This window comes from Azolla caroliniana, unplaced genomic scaffold, assembly GCF_043228905.1.
Source record: "Azolla caroliniana isolate FFs.n. ecotype wild unplaced genomic scaffold, voAzoCaro1.0.p SCAF_5, whole genome shotgun sequence".
In the NCBI taxonomy this organism is placed as follows: domain Eukaryota; kingdom Viridiplantae; phylum Streptophyta; class Polypodiopsida; order Salviniales; family Salviniaceae; genus Azolla; species Azolla caroliniana.
This window is the reverse complement of record NW_028230440.1, coordinates 22,777,897-22,801,659: the sequence shown is the minus strand read 5'-3', so window position 1 is coordinate 22,801,659 and position 23,763 is coordinate 22,777,897. Positions and strand designations below refer to the sequence as shown.

General features: G+C 37.6%; 2 protein-coding genes across 3 annotated transcripts; both read right to left on the bottom strand.

Moving 5' to 3' along the window:
• Positions 1 to 149: 149 nt before the first annotated feature.
• On the bottom strand, positions 150 to 5,934 carry CHR8 (chromatin remodeling 8). The gene is made up of 6 exons (XM_087320363.1): positions 5,556 to 5,934; positions 4,798 to 5,451; positions 3,872 to 4,259; positions 2,289 to 3,775; positions 1,682 to 2,080; positions 150 to 1,130 (listed from the first exon to the last, which is right to left on the bottom strand). The coding sequence occupies exons 1-6, from the start codon at positions 5,646 to 5,648 to the stop codon at positions 456 to 458; spliced, it is 3,696 nt and encodes a 1,231-aa protein (XP_087176489.1). The 5' UTR covers positions 5,649 to 5,934; the 3' UTR covers positions 150 to 455.
• A 2,067-nt stretch (positions 5,935 to 8,001) lies between these two features.
• On the bottom strand, positions 8,002 to 19,345 carry LOC147864492 (NAD(P)-linked oxidoreductase superfamily protein). 2 transcript variants are annotated; one of them, XM_087320361.1, is made up of 12 exons: positions 18,960 to 19,344; positions 16,782 to 16,856; positions 16,661 to 16,677; positions 15,613 to 15,653; positions 15,097 to 15,258; positions 14,996 to 15,018; positions 14,455 to 14,526; positions 9,528 to 9,695; positions 9,275 to 9,357; positions 9,100 to 9,162; positions 8,942 to 9,010; positions 8,002 to 8,207 (listed from the first exon to the last, which is right to left on the bottom strand). In XM_087320361.1, the coding sequence occupies exons 1-12, from the start codon at positions 19,297 to 19,299 to the stop codon at positions 8,091 to 8,093; spliced, it is 1,230 nt and encodes a 409-aa protein (XP_087176487.1). In that variant the 5' UTR covers positions 19,300 to 19,344; the 3' UTR covers positions 8,002 to 8,090. The 2 variants fall into 2 exon arrangements, with proteins under 2 accessions (XP_087176487.1, XP_087176488.1); XM_087320362.1 differs by lacking the exon at positions 16,661 to 16,677 and having other exon boundaries at positions 16,765 to 16,856; positions 18,960 to 19,345.
• Between the last annotated feature and the right edge of the window lie 4,418 nt (positions 19,346 to 23,763).

The window sequence follows — 23,763 nt, the reverse complement described above, 5'->3', positions numbered from 1 at the left end:
ATTACATCACCTGTGAAGAACTTGTTGGAGACACCCAATGGTTAACCCAAATGCAGCAAGGTATTAAGTTTTAACCATCCTACCCACCTCATTAGATATGCATACATAAAGAGACACGCACATTCATACTTATTAATTGATCATTCAGGTTTATTGTTTAGAGGGCAAATAATCTTTGATTACTGGCAAAAAAATTGTGACAACTTTACAAAACTTAGGAGACAATCCTCCTTGTATGAAATAACAAAAAGTATGGTTACCAAGGTCGGAGCTTAATAATATGGTACATGTCTTCCTTCAGTCGTTTGACTGTTGACAGGAAAACCTTGGCTAAAACATAGACAGACATACACATACTTGGGTAGTCAATCTCAAAATTTCCATTACACTCAACATGGACAGTGTTCTCTTTACCACTGGGCTGATTGACACTCTTGGTACAAACAATGGGATAGTTAAGCTACGTCCTCAACATTTGTTGGTTGATAAGCATCTTTCAGTACCCATTTTGCTTCTACCCCTTCCTTCTTTAAAACCGCTATCTCTTTCAAAAGCTGCCGAAACAATGGAAGCCTACTTGTTGGAATCATATCTTTGAAATTCGAAACAATATGGGTTGAAGAAACACTGCCTCCATTCTGCTCAATAAACATCTGCAGCTGCCTAACAAGGTTAGCAGGTTCTATATCTCTTTGTTGAGGTCTCTCATACCTTTGTGCAACTTCTATTCCCATATCTACACTGGCTCGATCTCTAAGGCGAGCAAGAACCTCTCTCGAGCTCATTAACCCAGTTGACCTCCCAGCTATACCTGCCCCGGTTCGGCCTAAGCCACCAGAGCCAGACCCAGACCCAGAGGAAATTTGATTAGAATTGCTTCCTTCTGCAGTTGATGATGGTAGAATTCTAGAATTCGAAGTTGACCCAAACCTTCTACGCAGTGCTACAGGGGCTCCTGCAGCTCCTGACCTGCCAGTCCAAGTGGGCACAGCTACGCTGTCCCCACTTCTTTGCATACGAGACTGCAACACTGCTTGTGCTGCTCTCTGAGCAACCCTAGAAGATTCATTCTCCACTGTCACCTTTTCCAATTCATTCATCGACTCTATAGCATCATGATTAAGCGCTGACTGCAAGGGGAAAGTAAACTTTAGCCCAGACCTTCAACAAGACATTACATTCTAGAGTTTAGTCCAGATACTTTAGCCCATAAAGTAAAAGTGCCCGCATTGCCTATAAAGTTGAGTCCAGACCTTTTCAACAAGAAATTATGGGCTAAAGTACAACGTGCCCACGTTAACTTTATACATCATGCAAGAGGCTTTAGAAATTCCCACAAATTGTTGTATGCAGGTTCACAGGGTCACCTTATCAAAATTATTTTTGAAGTTCAAATATATAAATATGATAGTATAACAATAAAGCTTGTGCTTTGCAATATTGAGGTAGTGCGCTAAGTCTAGCGCAATGCTTTTCATGTTGTTCTCATTTCAGGAATTGTTAATAAAATCTAGTTTGGGAACATGCATACTAGCGACTGGCTCCTATAAATGGCTTAACAACATTGAAATCAAAATTTTTCCCATAATGCATGAAGTCCAAAGGAAAGTGTTACCCTTTAAAAGGAGATTCTGACAAAAAGTGTGATGTGGTGATATGAGGAATATACCAAGATACTTACATGAATCCCATTTGCCTCAAAAAGACACCTTAAAATTTTTGATTCATCTTCATGTGGGCCATCACCCTCTACAGAAGTGTTGCCTTTCTCTGGCTTTAAATTATGAGTTAATTTAGACATCTTTTGCTTTTCAGTAATCAGTTCCACATTATCGAGTTCAGAAAATAATGTGGACGTCTCAGTTCTTGACTCCTGTGTCTCTTCGTTTAATGTGAAAAGATCCCGCATATCTCTGGCCTTGAAAATACGCCTTTGCTTGGGGTCCCTCAAAATTTTATTTGTTAAGAAGTGTTTGTAAATTTGCCGATGGTAAACCTTTTCTTCAATGGTTCCTCGTGTTATCAAACGATACACTGTTACATCCCGAGTTTGTCCAATTCTCCACGCCCGCTCTCTTGCCTGTGAATGATCAGAAATCTAGCGTTAATTTTTAACACACATACCATATTCGTACAACCAATATCTTGATGAGATCCTTTACTCAAAGCTGAAAATTTTAAATCTCTAAGTGCTGCGAAATGTTATCAAATGCTGTAACCATAGGAAAGGAAGGTACACAGTGGCAAAAACCATGCATGGAGCACATCTAGAACAGTGGATTTATTACCTGCATATCAGTTGATGGATTCCAATCTGGATCAAAAATTATGACTTTGTTTGCACCAATAAGGTTCGTTCCTAATCCACCAACTTTGGTGGTAAGGATGAAAACAAAGACATGAGATGATTCGTTGAATTCATCAATCAATGCCATTCGTTGCCGAATTGGTGTAGACCCATCCATTCTCCGATAGGTTAATCCTTTATTGATAACGTACTTCTCAATAATGTCCAACATCTGCTGGGTTTGTGTGAAGATGAGAACACGATGTCCTTGAGTCTTCCATACATCCAGCACCTGTGCTAATACCTTCAATTTTCCGCTTCTTTCAGGGTTTCCATAATCTGGATGGTTACCACTATGTTCTCTCTCTAAAAGGTCAGCATGATTACAAAGTTTCCTGAGGACATCAATCCCATACAAAGAATTTCTGTTTCCATCAAAGATTTGTTCAACTTCTGAGCTAGCCAGGAATGCTCGATAAGCAGATCGTTGCTCCTCTGTTAGGCTGCAGAAAAGAACGTGCTCAGTCTTTTTGGTGAGGTGTGCATTCACATCAGACTTTAACCTTCTAAGCAAATAGGGCATGATTAGATCCCTTAGCACAACAGCACATCTATAAGCAGTTGAAACTTGCAAAGGTGTAGCATTTGCATAGCCACCTATGCCAATGGGTAATGCAAACTGTGCTTGAAATACAGGTAAAACACCCAGCTTCCCAGGAAACACAAAATCAAAGAGGGACCATAGTTCAGTAAGCTTATTCTGAATTGGAGCACCAGTCATGATAATACGATGAACTGTTTGTAGTTGCTTGCATACAAGGGTAACTTCAGCATCTGGGTTTCTAATTCTATGCCCTTCATCCAGCACAGCATAACCCCACTCATGATCCAACAGTTTCTCTCTCAAAATCCGAAGCTGTTCATATGTAGTTATTAAAAGTCCCGACTTATGATTCACAATTCTCTTGATTAGACTATCCCATCTATCTTTATGTTTCAGAGGTGTATGCTTTTTTGGTGTATATTCTGAATCATCACTCGAGTCTTCTCCTTCATCATCAGATGATACCTTATCTTTTGCTTTCCCCTTGGAATTTGTCAAGCCAGACATTGCAGAGTCATGTAGAATCTCAACTTCAAATTTATCATACCACTTCCGTAATTCTCGCTTCCACTGCCTTAGGAGGGTAACAGGGCACATTACAATACTTGGCTTGTAAAGGCCACTGTGGTGCAAAGACGCAAGAAATGCAGCAACCTGAATAGTCTTCCCAAGTCCCATTTCATCTGCAATAATTCCACCAGATTTTTGACAATGGAGCTCCCACAACCATTTGACTCCTGTTTTCTGATAGTCAAATAGTTTTTCATATATCAGAGAGGGTATCCGTAGGCCACCTTCAAGTAATACGTCATCTTCCATCTCTGTTTCCTCCTGGTCTGGAAACTTGGATCCTTCAGATAGTTCCATTTCTGTGGCTTCAACTTCTGTTTAAACACATCCAAGTTATCCACAAAGTATTAGCAAAGACAGATGGCACACTCAAGGTGATTTAAGGAAAATTAATTAATGATTATTTCTACCTTCCCTTTGGTCATCTTCCGCGTTTACTTGAACATCACTTTCTGTTTGCATTCTCTTTCTCCATTTCAAATCTGGCAACGGCCTCTTTCTTTTTTCTCTCTGCCCTTTAATCGATTTGGCCAGCTTCTCTTCAGGGCCACTATAATGTTGTACTTTCTTAATTCGGCGAAATTCTCGAGTCAGAGGAGCAAGCTTAGGAAGCTCAGACGAATCTACTAACTTTGTAGCTGGCCTAGCCTTCGCAATAGCAGCCATTGATGCAGTAGCATTAGCAATAGAGCTTTCTTGCAAGCTACCATTGATTGTTGACATCTCCACTCGGCGTTCAAATCCTTTCAAACAATCAAATGGGGTGACCACACCAGTGCGTATCAGAAAATCACGTTCCTGCAATGACCATCATTAAGCCTCAACTCAAACACACAATACTGAAGAAAACTTTCAAACCTATATGAAAGAACAGAAAAACCATTTCAACAAAGGCAACAAAAACTATTCAGATCTATGGTTCATTCTGGGCCATTGAAATTTACACGAAACGAGACACTTGCTACACTTCTTCCAGTGATCTTCATTAAGCCTCAGCTTATAAGTACAAGATAATGAGGAACACAATAAAATCTGCATGGGGGCACACATTACACTTCTGCAGAGTGATCTTCATTAAGTCTAAACTCATAAAATACAAACTACTGAAAGGGAAACTCATCACAATTCCTACATTGATGTTCATTAAGCCTCAGCTCAGACTACCATGAAAAGGAATTGTAGAGCTTACACATTTCACTTACAACCATGCTCTTCATTAAGCTTCAACTCATAAATATGCAACACTCTACAACAGCAGAGACACTCTTTGCAGTCTTATAAACAAAAATTATTAAAGAAATCCTTCAAGATCTTCATGAAAAGGAATGTTCCTTACAGTTTCAACAAAACCAGATGAGGAATCTATAGCAATGTCAAACTCGTCCTCGTTTTCCAAAGGAAAAGCACTTTCTTTTTCGTGATTGGAAAATTTCACATGCATTCCAATCTTGTTTACACTTTCTGTATGTTGATCTGCAAGGTTTTTAGATTTATCATCATCTCTGTGAGAAAGAAGATCGGCTTCCAATGTACCTAACCTCTGCCACAGCTTTTCTCTCTTTCTTTTCAAGCTTTCTAATCGTTCTTCACCAAGTGCTCGTTGCAGATTAAGACCGTCAACTCCATTGGTAGTTTCCTTCATTATCTGCGGTTTCTTTTCTTCCACTTGTTCATCGCTACCTTCTTTTCCTTCATCTTTCTTTTCTTCTTCTTCTTCTTCATCTTCATCTTCATCTTCTTCTTCATCTTCTTCTTGAAGGTATAGCAAGCCAGACTCTACAGCCTGTATTTCCTGATCAAGTGCAGTGAGACGATTCCGAAGCAAAGCTCTTTGACTATGATCTTCACCTTCACCTTCATCACCATCCCCATGGATCTCCTCCTCCTCGTCTTCCTGTAGTGTTTCCTTTGGAAGGCCTTTCTTCCTTCTCTTGGTTTGTTCTTCTTTCTTTCTTCTGTCGTGTTCTTTTCTCTTCCTTCCTTCTTCCGCCTACACAGGAAACAAGTCAATGGTTGAGAAGGAAATACGAAACTTTCCTTCTACCAGACGAGATTGAAGAAGGAAAGTCTGTGAGGAAGGACAAAAAAACTAACCGCAGCAATAACATCACGCTCAATGTCTTCAGGATTGGCAGCAGTGACGCCAAGGATGGAAAGAAGTCTTGATTCTTCGTCTGTTTCTTCCATGGAGATGGCGGATCAAAGTTCCGTCTACGTTTTTTTCACTCTATCGCTGTCTATCTATGCGTATATATATTACCGATCGATCACATGTCTGTACGTCTGTCTCTGTCTCAGAGGAGGCTTGCTTTTTCATCCGTGTCGTCCATGGCGATGGCGGATCAAAAGCTCCAGAACGGGCTGTATATTCGATGAATCAATCACAGGTGTCTTTGCTTTTTTCCGCCTGTGCCCGTCTGTCTCTCTCAGGGAAGTCTTGCTATTCCGTCTGTGTAGTTCATGGCGATGGCGGATCAAAGCTCCATGTCTTTCTCTCTCCGTATACAGTACATATATTGTCTCTCTGTCTGTTCTCTCTCTCTCTCTCTCAGGAGGAGAAAGTGCCACGTGAGCAGCTGACGTGCCGTCCGACGTCACGGAGCTTGTGTTGCTTCCCAGACAAGCCTTGCCACGTGGGCAGAAGCCGGCTGCCAAGTAGGCGCCCACGTGGCAGGCACAACTGGTTTCTCGGCGTATAGGTGCCACACACGTGTCCACAAGGGGCGGACAACCAACCGCCCGAACACTCTGTCCGAGTCCCTTCCATGTCCGGCACAAAGAAATGCCACTCAGATAACAATCAGCAAAGGTTCGGTTCGGTTCGAGAGGGTCAAAACCAAACCCTTTAAAATATTAGAAACCTGAATTGAACCATTACAAATTTTTCTAACCATTAAGCCATTAAACCAGTAAAACCGCAGTTTCATGGTTTGGTTTCGGTTTTCAACTTAGGTCAAATTTTAAAATTTTAAAATATTTCATTATTTAAATTTTCAAAAATTTAAAGATTTTCCTAAAATGTGAGAATAAGGCATGAAAATGAAAAGATTGTTTAAAAACATTTTATTTCAATTTTTTTTTTAAATTTAAAAAATAATAAAAAATAAAAAACTGTTAAACCATTTAAACCGTGGTTTCTAACAGGTGAAACCGAACCGTTAAGTCGCAGTTTCGCGGTTTGGTTGGTTCGGTTCAAACATAGAACCATTGCCGATTGTTACACGCAAGCGCTTTGTCCGTGTCCCTTCCATGCTTCACATAAAAAAATTTGTTAGATGCTTTGTTTGAGTCCCTTCCATGTCCAGCATGAAGAAATGTTGGACGCTTTGTCTGTATCCCTTCCATGTCCGGCATAAAAACAAAAACGCTCTTGTTCGTGTCCCTTCCATGTCCTGCATAAAAACAAATGCCGAACATGCGCTTCTCATACAACCATATCTCTGGATTCATCACACCAAATGAAGAACTATCCTCCTACACACCTATATGCCTTCGTCTATTTGGGTGGTACGATTTATTTGTCACCGTCAATGAGATTAGCTTACTCCTTAGGACCACTAGAGAAGAGAAGAGGAAGAAACAACACATATGAGACATCAACTTTGTAATATTGAAATCCTAGCCATCCATATTATATGTCGATGAAGATTTTCCGCTTGCTATTTATTTAGGCCTAACTTTGTCTATAATTAGACTCTTCAAGCATAGTAGTTACAATCATGGTATTAAGATCGCATGACTTGTTGAGGCCGCCAACTTTGAGTTGCACTTGCTCACAAACAAGTTCTCGCTCACTCAAATTCGAGCTTCATATTCCTTGAGCTTCATCAAACTCCACCCAAAAGCAAGCCTAAATTGTTGATACACAACTTTCGATGAAATGATTGAAAATTTTACATAAAAGGTACCAAAGAAAGAATGTCATCTTGACCTCGCAAAAAGAACTGGTACTACAACATCTTTGCAACACAAATTTATTATTATTTCATTTTGAAGACTTATCGAGTATCCCCAACCTCAATCATGCTAATTGATGTAATCTAGATCATTCGTGATCATGGGGCTCAAGCTCAATTAAGTGACACAATTCAATCACTCATTAATAATGAGGTGCACTAAGTCAACTTCATTTGATCAACCACAAAGCCACCAAAGACACAAGCATAGCTGTAACCATAACTTAGTAAAATCCCCCAATTACCTAGATGACATGTAGATTTGACAATCCACCACATCTAAATTTCCCACAAACAAATACCTCTAACTAGAAATCATTGCTGATGTTTTAACCACCTGACTTTTCAATTTTTAGCAGTTCTTCTTTTCCCAATACTCATAAGGAATGAAAAATGGATGAAACATTATTCTTAGTGGTTCCATGTTATGATAGTGAAGTGTCGTTTCTGGTCCCAAAACTGTTGTTTATATCTTCTATTGAATGTGTTGTAATGCAAAGTTTCTAATTCATATAGATCTTCCTTTTCACCTCAAACGTTTCAATGTAACTTGACGAATCTGTCATTTTGAACACTCACAACACTTTTCATAACATTTTCATATTAGAATAAAACAATATTTTACTATACAATGTACATGAAATACAGACTTAATTCATGATTCATGATGATTTTACAAAGATTCGAGAGGAAATCCTCTAATAGAATCTATTTTTGAGGCTAGTTTTCGCAACTCCTCAACTTCATCAGGTGTCAAAGTCCAACCTAGTGCTCCCGCAAATTCTTGAGCCTACAGAAGTCAATGTAGAAGAAGTTAATATGCATTTGCTACCCATAAGTATGGACCACATAATGCAACACATTCGCATAGATTGTTCAGTATGTAGTTGCTACACAGGGCATAGCTAGTTCATTAGTAGTTGGTATACAATACAACAGAATAGCTAGTTCACTAGGTAGTTGGTACTAGGTAGTTCACAGGAGTCTAAGCTAGTTAATTAGGGAGTTTCTATGCAAGAGAAATCAGTTGCTACAAAAGCGTAAAGCTAGCTCACTAGCTAGTTTTTCCACGTTTTTAGTACAGATACTCTACACATCCCTATAGATTTATAGTGGATAGTTAAGTAAAGATAGTTCAGTGGGTATTGCTGCACATTATCATATATAACTCAGTGGTAGTTGCTAAACATCAGTATAGATATTGCAGTGGGTGGTTGCTACACATTGGAACAAATTGTTCAGTGGGTAGTTGCTACAGTGATATATATGGTTTGATAATGGTAGTTGATACATAGGTATAGATAGTTCAATGGTGGTCGCAACACTGGTATATAGATACAGTCGCAGGTAGTTGCAAGACATTAGTGATAGTCTATTTGGATTATTGCTACACATTTGTATATATAGTTCAATAGTGGTTGCTACTTTGGTATAGATAGTACAATGGGCGTTTACTACATATTAGTATTGATCATTCAGTGTTTAATTGCTAACTACACTATTACCCATGACATTGAATCTTACCTGAGCTGCTGTCTTAGCTCCGGGAATAGGAATTACGTCTCCTTGCGCCAGCAACCAGTTTAGTGAGACCTAATGCAAACCACAGCAAAGGTCAGGAACCAAAGTAAAGAATTTAAAAGCATCCAGGAATATAGGGCTTAATCAGAAAATTGATTTACTTGAGTAGCAGTCTTCCCATAACGTTCACCGATTTCACCTAGTGCTTGCAATAAAGGAGCAGCCTGATTGAGAAAAGGAAACAGCATAATGTAATGGCAGATCAATTGCCTCACCAACCCTATTAGGTTATATCTATATTACAGAAGAATGTTTTTGAATTAGCTTGTTTCAAACCTTTCTCAGATATTCTTTGTTATAAATCTGGCCTCGCGGTCCTGACGGTATCTTGTCAGGGCTGTACTTTCCAGAAAGAATACCTATAGTTTTTTATGAAGAACAAAAGCAAATCAACTAATTTCCGGTGGATCACTAATAACTGAGGATGTTCTGCATCTGCTTTAGTTTGAAAATCTACTCTGCTTAGTCAAGAAACTTGCAACCCTACCATTGATTGCTATACTTTAATGCATTGAAGGGAATTGCATACCTTGTGCAATTGGTGAATATGCTATGAGAGTTACACCTAATTCTTCACAAGCTTTCTTGACACCATTATTCTCTGGAACCCTGTAGATTAGACTGTAATTCACTTGATTTGATGCCAGCGGGATGCCTCTTTTCTTTAATTGAGCATGTGCATTCCGAAGCCTTTTCTCTGTTAAAATTTTTTGGATCTTCAAGATGTTGCAGGTTATGATGATATATACTGATTAACACAAATGGGTAATGCAGTTAAGCATGTAGCTATATTGAAAGCTTTAGTATGCATGTGGTAGAAATAAAGTGTTAACAAAAAAAATAGTGCAACCATTCTTTGTGCAAAGTTATCTTTTTCAGATTGTCCATTCCTGAGGTTTCGTGAGAACAGTACTGAAACCTTGAAATCTAAAATAAATAACCACAAATAGCTGTACATGGCTAAGTTCTGCATTTCCTCAATATTGGTTCCATTTTGAAATAAAATGCCGCCTTAATATCACTAGTGAGTGCAGTTGAGCAAACAAAGAAGAGAAAAACAAGAATACATTCAGGAATTCACTGCCATTGACTGTTTAATGATGGTCTAAACACCAAACAAGCTGAAATGATCAAAGAAATAAGAAACAAGCCCATCTCTCTAATACAACAACAGAAACTGGAAGAACCATTGAAGAAGCTAAACAATCTTTAAGTGGCCAAAATGTCCTAAACGATCAACAAAGCAATTACATTTTACAATGTTCTCTTGTCCTTGGGAACAACAAATGAAAATAAATATAACTAAACATAGGGTACTAAAGAATCTAGATATCTTAGAGCTTTAGATACTAAACTTAGATAGCCTAAAACTTTTGTATATGAAAAATCTCCAACATGGGCTGCTCCAAGATGGAGAGATCTCTGAAGCAAAGGAAGTACCTTCAATGCCAGTTGATAATGGCCATTATTGGTCAGTGACAAAGGTGACAAGGCCATGGTCCAAATGTTCATGGCCTGATCTATTGAAACCCCTTTTGAGTGTCTTGGTCAAGACTCCATTTGTGTCATCCTTGATTGACTTGTGGCATGAGAAAGAGTTTTGTGGCTAGAGAAAATGTGTGTTCTCTATTAATGAGCTGTTGTGCTTGTTGTGGCTAAGAACAGTCACAAGCACTGTTGGTCTTCATATCCCAAGATCTTGCACAATGGGTGAAAGACTTGTCTGAAAAGGCAATGGCAAACATAGTATTCTTCCGATTCCACCTCCCTGATGGCACAGTAGGCAAATCTGGTTTCCATAGATTTGCACGCATATTTGCCCATCTCAATTTCTAACTGATGTGAAGAGGTCCTCAACTATCACATCACAGCGTGCATGAGCTATATGTGTATCAATATAAGAAGCCTTGACAACCAATCCATCCTAAGATACGTGTATAAAGAGCACCTTGTAGTGAACCATCTTCCTACCAAGAGATATTGTGGGGCTAATCCATGTTCTTTCATGATCCAATTTAATGATATCGGTTTGGGTCACTCTTTCCTTTTCCACTAAAATCATGTTCCTGTGTGCATTCAAGCTATATTAGAATAGGCGTAGGGAATACTTATTCCATGTGACTAGAACCATTCTTGCATTTCATCATACCAACAATGGTTGTCTCCATTTTCAGCCAACTGGTTTGATGACCTAAGTGTCTTGAGTACCTTTCCCCTAGGAGCTCCCAAATTTGTTGGATACCAATCGCTTGGCTTCTTGCTTAATGATACTTATTAAAGTAAACAGATTGATTTCTTATTGTGATTTCATTATTTTAATTAAATTAGTCAAAGTGCTTGTCAAGTCTAATAGGTCAGATCACACGCTGATTTCTTAATTAATTAGTTAAAGTGTATTTAAATCTAATAGGTTAAGCCACATTCATTTAATTAGGTATGAGAATGGAGAGTTTAATGAGGAGTTCGCCAAAGTGTTTAACACTTCGCTAGTGGCTAAGGAACAGTTCACACTGTTGCTTCCTACATCACCACTGGCAGGGTAGATGCCAACATGGACCCCCCTAATTCAATGCTCTAGGTGTGAGAGCAAGACTCTACTACGAGAGAAGTGTGTTAGGAGCAATCCTACACATGTTGGCAGTGCTGCCAGGAACTTTTGGTCGGTGCTTGAAGCCTTAGAGCTTTTTGTAAGTTTCTGAGGCAGGTGCCAAATGTCTATAACAAAGATGCTGATGTGCATAGGATTGTTCCTATCACACTTATCTCTTAGTAGAGTTCGAGCTCCTATACTGGGATCATCGCATTAGGGGGGGTTCAGTCAATATCTACTTTATTATCTGCAATGCTGGAAGGGATGGGTGTCAACAATTCCTTCGCTACTAGTGAAGTTTTAACCACTTTGGTGAACTCCTCATTAAACTGTCCACTCACATTTAATTACATGAATGTGACTTAAAACTATTAAGAAACACTTTAGATTAATTAATTAAAACGAATTCACAATAAGAAATTAACACATGACATTATGGACACTTCGACTAAGTTAAAATAATAAACTCACATTAAGAAATCGACTTGCTTCCTTGAATAAGTATCATTAATTAAGATGGAAAACTTAAGTATTTGAGTACTCAATTCCATTGGGAGAAAGAAAGAAAGATATATTAACGTCTTTTAAGAGGCCAATATGGCCTATAAGACCAAATAAGAGATTGCATCTTAAGTTTGTCTCATCTTTGAGAACAAATCAAAATGAAATAAATATTACACAGTAAATATAAAAGTAAATAAGATGAAAAGAAAAGAAACGAGGTAATCTGGTTTTTGGCACATGTGAGATTCTCAAGTTAGGTATATTGTAGCTTTTATCTTCGAAAGATCTCTACCATAGGTCGATCCAAAATGGAAATGTCTCCGAAGCGAGGGAAGCACTTACGATGGCGGGAGATAATGTCTTTTATCTGTCGAGGGCAAGGGTGTCGAGGGCATGGTCCATGGGGCCGGGGCCTACGTGCATGGCAAATTGCTATTGCCCGATCAATTGTAACCTCTTTGTTATGTCCTCGTTTGGAGCCCATTTGTGTATCTTGTGATTGACTTGTAGGAGTGATGGGGCTAAAGAAAGTTGTGATTGTTCTTTGTCGATGAGCTTGTGTGGTTGTATTCTTCAACAACTTTTCCCAATGTCTCTTGAGCTCTAGCGAGAAAAGTCCTAGGCATCGTTGGTCCTCATATTCCATTACCTTGCGTAGTGGACCAACGCCTTGTTTAAAGAGGCAATGGTATCTCCCTCTGATTTCATAAAAGACACAACAATGACAAACATAGTGTTCTTCAGATTCCACTTCTTGATGACACAATTGGCAAATTCTCTCTTCTAGAGGTAGTCGTGTATATCTGCCTACCTCAATCTGTAGCTGATGTGATGAAGTTTGCAGCTGCCCTATCACACTACGCAGCGCATAGGATAGATGTATGTCCATATAAGGAGAGAGAGAGAGAGAGAGAGAGAGAGAGCCTAATGGAAGAGCTCTAGATTAGGTGTTCAAGTGAAGAAGAACTGCAAAAAGGCAACTTGTGTCTCTGGAACCAATGCAATTTCAACATCATGCAAATTGTGGAATGTGAGTGTACGGCAAGTACTTAAACAATAACTGAACCCCTATGATGTTACTCCTAGATATGTGTAGGATCGTGTGTCATGCCACCTTTTCTTCTCTGAAGAAGAATTCTGGCCTCTGATCTTCTTACTCATGCTTGAGTGGTGTTAAAACACCATCTCTTCAGTTTGATCAAGATTGACCATCAAATCTTTCTCTATACAAAATGCTTTAAAGCATTTCGATGTCTTTATAAGCCCTCTGGAGATTCAGATATTAACACAATGTCATTGGCATACAGTAATATTGGTATGGCTAAACACGCTCCTGAACCACCCAAGCTTTTTACGTAATTAGGTATCATATTCTACAGAGACTAAAGAGATTGGGTGATAGTAGGTGAGAGGGGGCATCCTCGTTACTCCAATCATGAAAGGCACAACCTCCGACAATCCAGTATGAGTGCACTTTTCCTGACACTGATTCAGATAGTGCATAAATGCTCCATTGCATATTCTCTGGGACTCCCAGGACTTCTATTCACTGCATGATCCACACACAAAGCTTTCTGGAAATCCACAAAGCAACAATAGTCTCCTTTTATGGTTTCTCCCCATGTTTGAATGATCTAAATGTGATTGAAAGTTGTAAATAAACCCCTTTCTGAAACCTGCCTGTCCAGCTGAACAGCAGTCATTTCTCTATGCCCAATCATGTTAGTTCTATAATTGCTAGGTATTGGTACAATCCTATGTTCTTCCCAAATACTAGAGAAGCCTTCACACATAGCACTATTAAAGATGTTGGCAAGAAGTGAGAGCAAGGTGTCATGGGCATATATAAAATTCTCGCCCACCAATCCAGCATTATCTTGAGCCCTTCCAAATTGTAACCTACAATGACATTTCTCTCCTCTTGTAGAGTAAAACAAAGGTGGATTCAAGTGGGATGAGCCATATGAGTGGGGGAGGGGGGCTGCCCAGAAATGCAAGAGTACTTTTGCATATTCATGCAAGCACGAGATGAGGTCAATTGAGTGCTTGATTGTCTCTTATTAAACATTTTCCGCACTTCTTTACTTTCTTGCCCTCTGTTTCAATTTTAGCTAAATATAATATCGTCTTCTTCCTCATGAGGAATTGGAAGGCTACTCTTGCTTGTTTACTGTACAAATCCCCTGGTTCACTTCTTGTTTCAAGCTTCTCCTCAAGCTTCTCCTTGTATCATGATAAGTGATACAAGCTTAGAGAACACCCCAACACCAATTAACCACCATCAAGACATAACCTTCATTCTTATGGATTCTATTCTATGGATGTAATTAGAAATTTAAATAATAAAGAAAGCGAGACACACCACTATAATTTGACACGCCAACTGCTTTAACAAGGCCTTGTTGAACAGCATCAGCCAATCCATCTATATAATCTGCAGAAAACATTCAAATTCTTACAATAGAACAATTCTGTCAACTCTAGCAAACAAAATGTTACATGCAAGGGTACATGCTATTCACAATGATAATTCTTAGGGACACTTTCTATGGCTCGTGATTTCACAATAAAATATCATGACAGGTGGTCACGTTCTGAAAAAACTGTCTGATACAGACTAATTTATTTTCCTGAGTTTTTACACCTCAATGTGTACTGATTGCACACCCCATGATGAGACAGACGAAGCGTACTACACATGTGGATTGCCATCCTAGCAGTATGTGCACACAGGATCTCTGAGATAGGGCCAACATCACCATTTTCTTACTGTATTTCACATATTTCCTTCCATGTTGTTCAAGGCTTTCCATTTATATCATATTATTCTTCTCATTTAAATCCAAGAATAAATAGAACATTAAATTAACTTAAATTTTCGTTAAAAGATCCTGGTAACACACCTTCATTTCCCCAAAGCCCAGGCCTGCAAAAATAAACACTAAATCAGATATTGAAAATATACAAAAATGAAACTGCAGAAGAATAGGTTACGAAATTAGACCAATGAAGTTGGTATAGATCCACAGAAGAAAGACCAAGTCGTCTCAATGAGTCCTTTAAGGTACATATAACACTCTGACTGCCAAACCGCCATGGCAGAGCAGCAAATTTGGTGGCTACAATGATTTCCTTGTCGTCAACCTTTCTTCTCTCTTTAATGAACCTGTGTTAAGTTTAAGGAAAACGGTTACCAATAATATGATAAAACTGTGTTTCACAATACATACTTTTCGACACATGATATCATTTAATTTGTCTACTTTGATCATTTTTCTCTGGTCTACAGAGTTCCTAAAGTTGATTATATAATGTATATATCTTTTGACAATCCATTAAGATGGTAGTTAAGTTAGACTTTCCTTTTCTGGCGATATTTATGAATGGATTTCAGTAGCATGGCCAAAGTCACTTATTATTTACTAAATCATGGCCAGAAGTATATACTTCCATGATGGCAACAGAAACCATGGTGACCATTCAAAACATAGAAACATCTGCCATGATATCCATTAAGCACCTGCCCAATAAGCTTTCAGAATCTTCTCCACCACCAAATGCCTAGGAAACCCAAATGCCATAATTAATACCATCATTTTCTTGAAATAAACAAAATAGTACAGAGAAATTAGTTTTACAAATTAATTTCAGACAAATTGTCATCTTATATCATTTGAACTAAAAAATAAAACTCAAACGGGAGTCTTAGTTGTGGGGAATTTCCTAGAGCTTCCCTAAGGGTTCAATCTATAAGCTCAGGCCACCTGAAATACAAGAAGCTTGACAAATTATATAAAATGTACACAGAGACCTTCATTTGAAGCTTGATAAATAATATCAAACATACATAGATACCTTTATTCTAAGCTCAAACTAGGAATTTCTGCCTGTCATCTTAGCATGAATGATTAAGTAAACAAAACCCCTGAAGGGAAAAAACAATAAAAAAATGGGAAACATTGTGCAGTTTTGCTAAATATGATTATGAGTTTAGATGGTGAGTAATCACATCACAGTTTTATACAAAGGAATTTTACAAGTGATCAACCATGGATTTAACAGAAGTGACCAATAAAATCAAATAGATTTTCTTCAATGTCAATGAAGAAATGGACATCAGGTACTCAAACTTTTCCATCCTTTAGGTAAAGACTTCTTCTTTAATATATATTGACAGTGCAACATGTAAAAGCTATATATATTACATATATATAATGTCGATAGCTGTGTGTTGTTAGTTGCCTGTATATGTATGGCCATTTATCAATATACATATGTGCATATATCACTTGTTTGATTTTGCTTCTAGTTGGAGCATGGATTTTGAGGTTTACAATCCATCCATCTTTAGGCTTAGGATATTGCACTTTTATTTTCTTAGTCCTCTCCTTATGATATCGAGCTCTTGCATACTAACTCAAGCAATGGTATATAAAAAGTTTCAACATACCTACTACAAAAAGATTCTAACAATCACAACATAGTAGGAATGAAATTTGAAGCTATGTTTTCCTTCGGAACTTAATATTATAAACAAAGAAAACAAAGAGTTCACGATAAGAAATTACCTTTGACCCATAGACCTCTGTACCGGAAAAAGGAAAAGAAAAAAAAAACAATCATATACATAAGAAAAGATATTACAGCATTAAGGAACAGGAAGTAAATAAACCAAAATGTAAATTTTACCAGCAGTATCAAAAAATGTTATGCCTGCATCTACACTTGCGTTGAAGGCAGCCCTAGCATCTTCCAATTTCCTATCTTCATCCAAAAAGAGAAACTAACTTGAGTCAGAAAACTAGGGGCCCTAAATAAAAAACATTCACATAGGGAATGAAATCACCATGAAATATCAAGGAAGAAGAGTGCAGATTACATGAACATCTTTTGGCTTGGGTGATGAATATTGACATAAAAATACATATGAAGATAAATTGGGATTTAATCATGGCCCTTTCTTTAATAGACAGCTCCATCTCCAAACAAAGCCATCTTCTGTTGCATTTTGGCAGAAAACAAAATGCAGCTAAGTGCATAAATTTTGTTACGCGCCGAAACGTAAATTCCCTTATTTGCCATTTTTAGGTTTCGCAGAGACATTAATTTTGAATTTCCTTTTTTCCAATCTTATCTGATAGCCTAAAGAATATTGAAGTTCACTCTCATTGACGCTCAATGAACCCTAAATCCCACTCTTTCTAGACTAGTTCCTCGATGAAATGAATCTACAGCAACATTCTGCAAGTTATCATTTCAATAGTGACATTTTTACTACTAAGGACTTGGAAGAATATGAAAATTTTGCATCACGACCTTGCTTATATTGTCTAGACAATATAGCATACCGCAACATTCTCAACTATAGATTTTAATGAAGCCTTAAAGACAAGGTAACCATTTAGGAAAAAAAGAAAAAGTTATGTTTAGACCTATATTAGGTGCATTGACATATACATTATGAGAAAGATTGAGCGGTTGTTACATGCTCTTCTCCCTGGAGATAATATTTGTTAAGGGCTGATTTTGCCGCAACCCATGGAACATGAGAATATTTCCAAGAATGCTGAAATGATCCTTACTTGGTGTTCAAATATGTGGCTATGCAACAAGCAGGTAATGCTTTTGATCATGGATGGGTTGCTCTTTTGGAGGTATGATGGTTAACTGCAAAGTTGAATCATGAATCCTGAGGATATTGCTGTGGATGCTGTCAATGTTCCTTGCTTAATGTTCAAATATGTTGCTATGTGGACAAGTGCCTAATGCTTCTGATCATGGATAGCTTGCTCTTTTGGACATATGATAGTCAATTACAAAGTTTGTGGTGTGTGATACATGGTATGCATATTTGTCAGGCATGCTACAAGACAAGAAATATAAATCATACCTAGAATCTAGAGTAAATTCAGGTAAAGTATGTTTCTCAACTCCAGAGCACATGTTGTGGGCATGTCACTAACAAGACAATGGAACAACCTAGTACACGCTTCTTGACTAAACAATCTACATGGTAAATTTCAGAGTGCATGTGGTTTTGACATAGATTATACATACATGGTTGTCATTGCCACATATCAAAACAGGGCAATGAGGGGGTTTGGTATGGAGTTTAGGAAGTAGATTAACATTGTTTTTCTATGTATCTTGGGAGATCCACAAGATATTTGTATCATATGGGCCATATATTTACATACGTTGCATTCTGTGGTATAAGAAGCTCTGGATTGAAGCTTCACTATATGAGCTGATTGCAATGTTGTGAAGTGAATTATATTCATCTCCTAGTACAAACAACTGCAAATAAAGCTTTAGAAATTTTCAATCTTGCAAGAGGTTTCATTGTATTGCTTGGTGGCCAAGAGGAGAATATTTCCTCTACACTCTTATCACAAATTCACTCATCATGGTTTGACACAATATGTATTGCAATTCTCAATCAACTACTTGTTTGAATTGTAGTGATTGTGATTTCCTTATGAGAATGACTATGGATTTTGTATTGGTTACGTTTTTCTTCCAAACTTTTGACGATCATTCTTTTTTGGAAGCTGATATATATGGCTGTGTCATAAGTTGTCGTAATTCATAACCCGATACATTACTTCCAAGTGAGGACAATTGCTGTGTTATAGAGGGATGTGATATCAATGCTGAAATTTCATTATATCGCTTTAAACATAATATAAACCATAGTTGCGAAAAAAAAGAATTAAAAAAAAAAACTCACCAATTATCACGTTTATCACATTCAAAAATTTAGCATTCTAGAAGAGCTCACAAAAGCTACATATAGCATGAGACATTATGAGAGCAAGCTACAAAATCAAAGACATGGAATGTAGTAAAGAAGAAGGGAAAGCATACCATCCCAAGAGCCATCATTCCAGAAGAAAGTATCACCCCAAGACCAAGCTCCAATGCCAAGATTAGTAACCTTCACATCAGAACCTCCAAGAGATACCTTCTCTCCTTCAGGCTTCAAGGTTATGCTCGAAGCTTCGGACACTATGGCCGACGGCAGCGATGACGACGATGACAATAGACGAGTGGCCGCAGAGCGAGGAGGAGGAGGAGGACAACGGAGCAGAGGGGATGTGGATGTTTTGTTGTTGTTGAAGGAATGGGCAAGAGAAGTGCGAGTGTAGCAGGGAGACCCTGGAGCAGACATGGCTTGAAGGAGGAGAGAACACTCACTACAAGCCATGGCCACAAGAACTTGGAGGTCAGAAGAAGAAGAAGAAGAAGAAGAAGCAGGGGAGGTAAAGCTCCATGGAAATTGTTACAATGGGAGGATCTTGTGATGGGAAAGTTAGGAGGCATCGTGGCCAAAGCTCCACCCCCCATACATACATACATATATATATATATATATGCAGAAATCAATTCCATGGTCTCCCTGCATTCACTGAATCCACTACTTACTACTAACTAATCAATCATATCATTGCCTGCTTCTTTCTCTTCTCTCTGTCTCTCTCTCTCTCTCTTTTATTTTTTTTAAAAGCACACAATTATATCAAGGGAAAAGTACCAGGATACCCCTTGAAATTCGTCTATTCACCAGAATGCCCCTGGAAGTTCCAAATTTACCAAACTACCCCTATATCCAAAAAATTGCACTTTATAAAGTAATTATACACTCAAATCTACAAGCCCTATTGACCAAATATGGAAGAAATGGACCCGAACTAGCCCTATTTACCAAAGATTTGAGTGTATAACTACTTTATAAAGTGTAATATTTTGCACATAGGGATAGTTTGGTAAATTTGGAACTTCCAAGAGCATTCTGGTATGGAAGAAATGGACCCGAACTAGCCCTATTTACCAAAGATTTGAATGTATAATTACTTTATAAAGTGTAATATTTTGCACATAGGGATAGTTTGGTAAATTTGGAACTTCCAAGAGCATTCTGGTAAATAGACGAACTTCCAGGGTATCCTGGTACTTTTCCGTTATATTAATTATATGTAAAATCCACTTAGTTACAAGTTTATGATATATACATATACACACACATATATCACTCATATATGTATATACACACATACATCAATAATTAATTAACTCACCAATATAATAATTAATTAATTCACTTAAACATTAATTGATTCACTATACATTAATTAATTTACTAATACATATCTTAATTCATCAAAAATTTAATTAATTAATTGAAAAATATTAGTTACTTAATTAATAATTAATTAATTAGGGTTTATGTTAAACTTAGGGTTTCAATGAAAGCCTGAGTTTGTAGCAGAGAACAAGATGAGGATTAGAATAGAGCATGAGCGGGAGTCAAAGATGCTGGCTCAAAAGAAAGAAATATTGTCGAAATTAGGATTATGATAGAAATTAGGGTTTTCGGCTGAAACCCTAATTTCTTGGCTGAGAACAAGATGCAGAGGGAAGCGAGGGCAACACGCACAGGGAGTAGGGTGAGGCTTCCTCGCTCGCTACTTGATGTTCGTTCACTCACTCTTAGAGAAAAAATAGTTTTTTATTTTTTATAAAAAATTCAAAAAAAGAAAAGAAAACGAATACATTTACATGCATTCGTATTCCTATTCGTATTAATTCGTGGGGTAGGCCCCACGAATGCGAATATGTCAATTTATGGTTACAACACTTCTTAGTCTCCTCTACCATATCATAACCATATCATATCTAACAATCGGCAACGGGAATCGCGAAACAGTGGCTTAATGGTTTAAACAGTTCGGTTCAAGTTCGGTTTTAGATTTGTTTTAACAGTTCGGTTCGGTTTCTATTTGGTTTCAATAGTTAGAAACCGCGGTTTTTTTTGTTTTTTTATTATTTTAAAAAAAAATTATTTTTATTTTTAAACAATCTTTTCATTTTCATGCCTTATTCTCACATTTTAAGAAAATCTTTAAAATTTTGAAATTTTAAATCATGAAATATTATAAATTTTCAAAATTTTGACCTAAGCTGAAAACCGAAACCGTGGTTTTATTGGTTTGATGGCTTAACAGATTGAAAATGTTTTAATGGTTCGGTTTAACGGTTTCGTGGTTCGGTTCGGTTCGATTCAGGTTTTTAAAATTTTAAACGGTTCAGTTTTGACCCTCTCGAACCGAACTGAACCGTTGCCGATTGTTAATCATATGCCTATGTATGGAGAGGGACGTCATGTAATGCCATTAAAAAACTTGAATATGCATTTAAGGAAATGATCCCCACATGCTCTAACATCCAAAAAATCCACCTTTCAACTTCTTTATATAGGCTTTTCACTCCATGTCTATTGTCAAGCATTACACATATTCCAATTGTGTTGTAATCCCCAATAACGTAAAAATTGGAACAATATCTCCATCTCATCATTTGAACCATTTTGAACATATTGAGAAAAAACCCATTGCTGAGGTCTCAAACAACGACGAGTTAAAACTTGCCAAATGTCCAATAAGTACTTCCAAACGGTACATGTTATAGGACATTTAATGAACCTATGTGTACTATTGCCCAATAGAACGGTGCAAAAGAAACAAGTGTCAAACCCTAGTCCTCGTCTCTTTAAGGTGGAACCTAATGGGAACCCATGAATCATGACTCTCCATATGGATACCTTTTGCACGAAATGGTAGATGGGAATGCCAACCACGTTGTAATATTTTCCACCACCTTGCATATGACTTACATACATTCCACAACTTCGCTGCTTTAGGAGATAGCCAAGTTAATGATGCCATTACATGATGATACAATATATTTGTAGTGACATGTAACAAGTGTGTACCATCTTGTAACTGCCAATCCACCCAAGGTGGAATATTTGTTTTCAATTGCCAAGATCCTTGCAACAATGATATATCTTGTAATGTCTCCCAAATAAATCCATAAATTCGGGGAATAAATAACCATCACTTGGCATCTTCAAATTTCGACAACCTTTGAGATTCATTATTAACCACATCTTCCAAATGTAAAAAATCCCCAATCAAAATAAACAATTGAATTGAGATCTCAACTTCTCTTTCCCATGTCAAAACAACACTCGAGAAGAAACAAGCAATTCATTTTGTAATGAATTACAAGTCTATTCTTGATCACTTAATGGTCCATATTCAAAAAGAGATAATGCATCTTGCCATGATCTTACAAAACGTTGTCCACATACAGAATGTCGAATCTTTAGAGAAATACTTCCATTGAATAATGACCACCAGGATGCTTGAATCTTTGTTTTCTTGTGCACCAATCCTTCATGCTCAATAAAATATTGCATCATAGATATCCATGGTTTATCTTGTTGACATATATCTCATAATAATGGAAATCTACTCTCTCTCTCTTTCTTTTTATTGTAATTAGCTTACCCTAGTGGTAAGTCTATAACATTACAAACATTGTGTCTTGGGTTCTAAACCCAATTTCTTCACCTCTTTATTATATACTTCATATATACCTCTATTTCACTAGATGCCATTGTGGAATGTAGGGGTTGAACCCACTGGTCTCCATTGGGCAAATCTACTCTCTCTCTCTCTCTCTCTCTCTCTCTCTCTCTCTCTCTCTCCCTCTTTCCATGGCGGACATGTCCAATCCTCCAATTTCTCTTGCTCGTATCTTTTCCTGACCATCGGGTCTTTGCAAGGTTTCTTCATTGATTTTCTCTTGCATTCTTGGCCAACGCCGATATTGTCCCATGGCCAAGTTTCTTTCTTTCGCTTGACTTCTTGTATGTCTCACCACGTCTTTCTTGTTGGTTTCCTAAATCAATTTCTCTTGTGTTTCAATTGTCCCTGTTTGCATTTGTAAACCAATCCTTTGTCTTGACAATTGCACCCCGTAGGTGTGACGATCGAGCAACACGAAGCAAACTGCAAATGACATGATGGACTAGTTAACAATGTCTAAAATATGATGGAGAAAATGCAATTCCTATGTTTTCAAAGACGAGATATCTACCCACCTTTCTTCTTAGAGAGAGAGAGAGAGACAGATAGAAAAATGTCCACCATCACATTCATTTATCCACTTAATCTCTTCTGGTCCAAGTAGGACTCGAACCTTTGACCTCCCACTCATAATACATTCACCATTCTGTTGGAAGACAGTATACATAGGTTCGTTAAATGTCCTATAGCATGTAGCATTGGCAAGTACTTATCGGACATTTGACAAGTTTTAACCCATTGTTATTTGAGACCACAACAATGGGTTAGTTCACAGTATGTTCAAAATGGTCGAACTGATGAGATGTAGATATTGTTCCAACTTTTACGATATTGGGGACTACAACACAATTGGAATATGCGTAATGCTTTCATGTTTGATGGTAGACATGGGGTGAAATCCTACATGAAGACATTGAAATGCATTCTTATGTGGATTTTTTGGATGTTAAAGCATGTGGGGGATCATTTCCTTAAATGAATATTCAAAATTTCTAGTGGTATTACAAGATGTCCCGCTCTCTACATAGGATAAGATAGATACATACAAGACACTAAGAAGAGTTGTAACAACTGGATTTTACATACAATAAATATAGTTGTGCTTTTAAGATAAAGATAGAGAGAGAATTAAAAGATGTGTATGAAGCAATAGAGAGGAGAAAATTAGGTTTTGAACCCAATAATAGTGCAACAACTTACCACTAGAGTAAGGTAATTAACAGCAATGGGCACGGTTC

Excerpts from the sequence above, each read along its gene's own strand:
- CHR8 (XM_087320363.1), bottom strand. The coding sequence starts at position 5,648 with ATGGAAGAAACAGACGAAGAATCAAGACTTCTTTCCATCCTTGGCGTC. Across the intron at positions 3,776-3,871 it reads GGAAGATGACCAAAGGGAAG|AAGTTGAAGCCACAGAAATG; the intron begins GTAGAAATAATC and ends GTGTTTAAACAG. Across the intron at positions 2,081-2,288 it reads ATCCATCAACTGATATGCAG|GCAAGAGAGCGGGCGTGGAG; the intron begins GTAATAAATCCA and ends GATCATTCACAG.
- LOC147864492 (XM_087320362.1), bottom strand. The coding sequence starts at position 19,299 with ATGGCTTGTAGTGAGTGTTCTCTCCTCCTTCAAGCCATGTCTGCTCCA. Across the intron at positions 15,259-15,612 it reads TCTGAAAGCTTATTGGGCAG|GTTCATTAAAGAGAGAAGAA; the intron begins GTGCTTAATGGA and ends AACTTAACACAG. Across the intron at positions 9,163-9,274 it reads ACAAAGAATATCTGAGAAAG|GCTGCTCCTTTATTGCAAGC; the intron begins GTTTGAAACAAG and ends TTTCTCAATCAG.